Here is a 2,599-nt window from a genome sequence, read left to right as displayed (position 1 = left end):
CCTCACTTTTTTGGCTTACCGCCAATTGAAATTTAAAGCCGCAAACGACGTTTTCATTCCGCCACTTTTGGGTTAATTGGGGGCGAATTGCGCCACCTGCCAACCCTACAATGAAGTCTCCCTCTTTCCTTTTCCGGGCTCAGTAATTGTTTAATCTGCTTCCCTTCATTATTCATGTTGAATATGTAGGCTTTGATCCTGTAGCAAGTTTTAAGTAAGATTTGATTTCTATGTATCAAGGATGAAACAAGTATATGAACGAAATTATATATGATTGAATATTAAAGGAGCAAACCTCAAATAATGTATCTTTCAAGAATTAAGGAATGGGCAAAAACAACAGCAATTCGAAACGAGATCATGTCAAATCTAACCAAATATCATTGTCTTCGTACTAAAACTGTGACAAAAATATTGTAACAATGTATTAGAATTGCTTGACGAGAATCACTTCTTGATTGCATTCAATCGAGTTAAAGTCTTCCAGGATTTAGGTCTGACAATGCCTTGTACAGCTCTTGTTTCCAAAACTTCACCATCCAGGCTAAGACATCCATTATCATTGGTTGGCTCCAATCGAAACCCAATTATCGGGAACATATCCACTCCCTCAATCTTGACATGTTTGCCGGTTTCGACTTCGATGAATATCTTGCAAAGATCTGTTTTCTTGGCCTCTTTTCGAATAATTAACATCCACAGAAGACCATCATTGGGATCACACGAAGGAGCAATCCATTCTCTCTCTCCAATATAAGGCATATTAACGATATTGACTGCAGTGAATTCATCTTGTTCGTGATCCCATGAATCTGGAAGATCTTCTTCCAAAGGCGGCAAATCATACTGGTTGGCTTGATGACCCTTTGCTTTCAGATAAGATATCTTCACTTGGTAGTTCTTCCTCGAGCTAATTCGATGCATTGCCCAAACCGTGAAACGGAGTGCTCCAAGGGACCGTAGTCCCTCACTTTCAATGTCAATATCAGCAATTATCCCATAAGTTAGCGACAAAAATCCTATCCGATCTTCAAGGTTCTCCTGCTGAACCAAAAATGAGTCAATACTTGTTGGGCGTCCTCGAAGGACGTTGAACAAAGCAAAATTGATTCCCCTCCCATCGAACCGGTATCCGGAGAAATGAACCAATGACCGGTTCAATCCGTTCCCAGATCCAACAGGGAAAGGAACAATGTTCACCCTTTGGAATATATCTTTAGTATCTTCTCGTTCATAAATTCCGTTCATAACTTCGTGAACGAGTCCATCCCCAGAAAAGATCAGGATCGTTCCAAATTTGGTCAAGTCTGCGTTGATGACGATATCTTTGCCGTGATTCGCGTGCCTAGTTTGAACAATATTCAATTGGAAGCCGACACTCTGAAATATCGGGCATATTTTCTCACTCATTTTCTTGGCCATGCCCTGGCCAGCCTTGGGGTTGACTAATGCCAGAATATTCTTGTTGTCAGGTAGATCAGATAAAGGGAAGCATCGTTGAAACGCTTGTATCCATATCAGCGACACTGCCTCGGGTTCCGTTAGGCTTGGCAAAGAATGAACATTGTAGGTCTTAATTTTGAACGTCTCGGGATCAAATGCAATCAGTTGGAACAACCCATTTTCTTCTTCACTAGCCAGATTGGATTGACAAGAAATCAAAAATGTCTTGGGAATATGAATTATCCTGCCCTTTAGAATGTCAAGCGGTTTAAAAGTAACTCCTCGAGTGGTCAAAGTAGCCGTGTAGGGTCGACTCTTCCTGTTGAATTTGACCACGAATTCCTCTTGAAGAAGAAACGACATCTTGGATCACTTCAATTGTTTTAGAATGTTTCAAAGTTATCTGCGATACAACAATCTTGACAGCATCTTCACTCTGTCGGATAAGCAAGAGCGAATTCTTCTTCAGAAGAAGGTTCACTGGTAATAACTGGTACCTGGGAGCGTTTTGGTTAGACGACGCTTTGTGTCCTCACATCTCTAGTCATTATATATGGGTTATGTTGATTGTGCACTCTCGATCCAAGCAGAAACTGGTTTAAAATGGTTTCTTCCAAATTCATTTTTCAACACATCTTTGCTGCACTTCACTAAGGGAAATGTTGTATAGTGATACATGCTTTAGTTGCATTGAACAACATTTCATGCTTAAGGGGCATAATGTTCGGATCTGTCTCGGGCAGACTGGTTCTCTGGGCCAAACTAAAAATAATATTGAGCGAGTTGGGTGTCAAGGATTGAACGTGGTGCCTGGTAAAGTCAACACACTCTCTGTCTGAGCTGTATACTTGATATTAACGATGCTACCACCGACACTGTTCCTAGTTTATGGCTGGGAGTGGGTTGTGCGCCAGGATGATTACAGGTAGATGGAGGGTTAACTCATATCCTGCTTCCGAGGACGCGAAGATATTGCGCGAGTTGCGTCCTATGCCTCGTGCACTTTCAGGGCTTAAAAGAGCGTCGATGTAATGGAGGGAATCCGGAGGGGGTTCAACATTTGCCTATGGTCGAGGAAAAATATTTTGTTTTCCTTCTACGAGCAATTCATGGTTAAAGTAACGGGCTGGTTTGTGACTATTTTGATGGGTCCTTT

The 2,599-nt window shown here is 41.6% G+C and overlaps 1 protein-coding gene across 1 annotated transcript; it reads right to left on the bottom strand.

The window, feature by feature from the left end:
- Positions 1-399: 399 nt before the first annotated feature.
- Positions 400-2,202, bottom strand: LOC131880364 (sphingosine kinase 1-like). The gene has a single exon (XM_059226973.1). The coding sequence runs from the start codon at positions 1,804-1,806 to the stop codon at positions 448-450; it is 1,359 nt and encodes a 452-aa protein (XP_059082956.1). The 5' UTR covers positions 1,807-2,202; the 3' UTR covers positions 400-447.
- Between the last annotated feature and the right edge of the window lie 397 nt (positions 2,203-2,599).

Source organism: Tigriopus californicus, chromosome 5, assembly GCF_007210705.1.
Source record: "Tigriopus californicus strain San Diego chromosome 5, Tcal_SD_v2.1, whole genome shotgun sequence".
In the NCBI taxonomy this organism is placed as follows: Eukaryota; Metazoa; Arthropoda; class Copepoda; order Harpacticoida; family Harpacticidae; genus Tigriopus; species Tigriopus californicus.
This window is presented reverse-complemented; position numbering and strand designations above follow the sequence as displayed.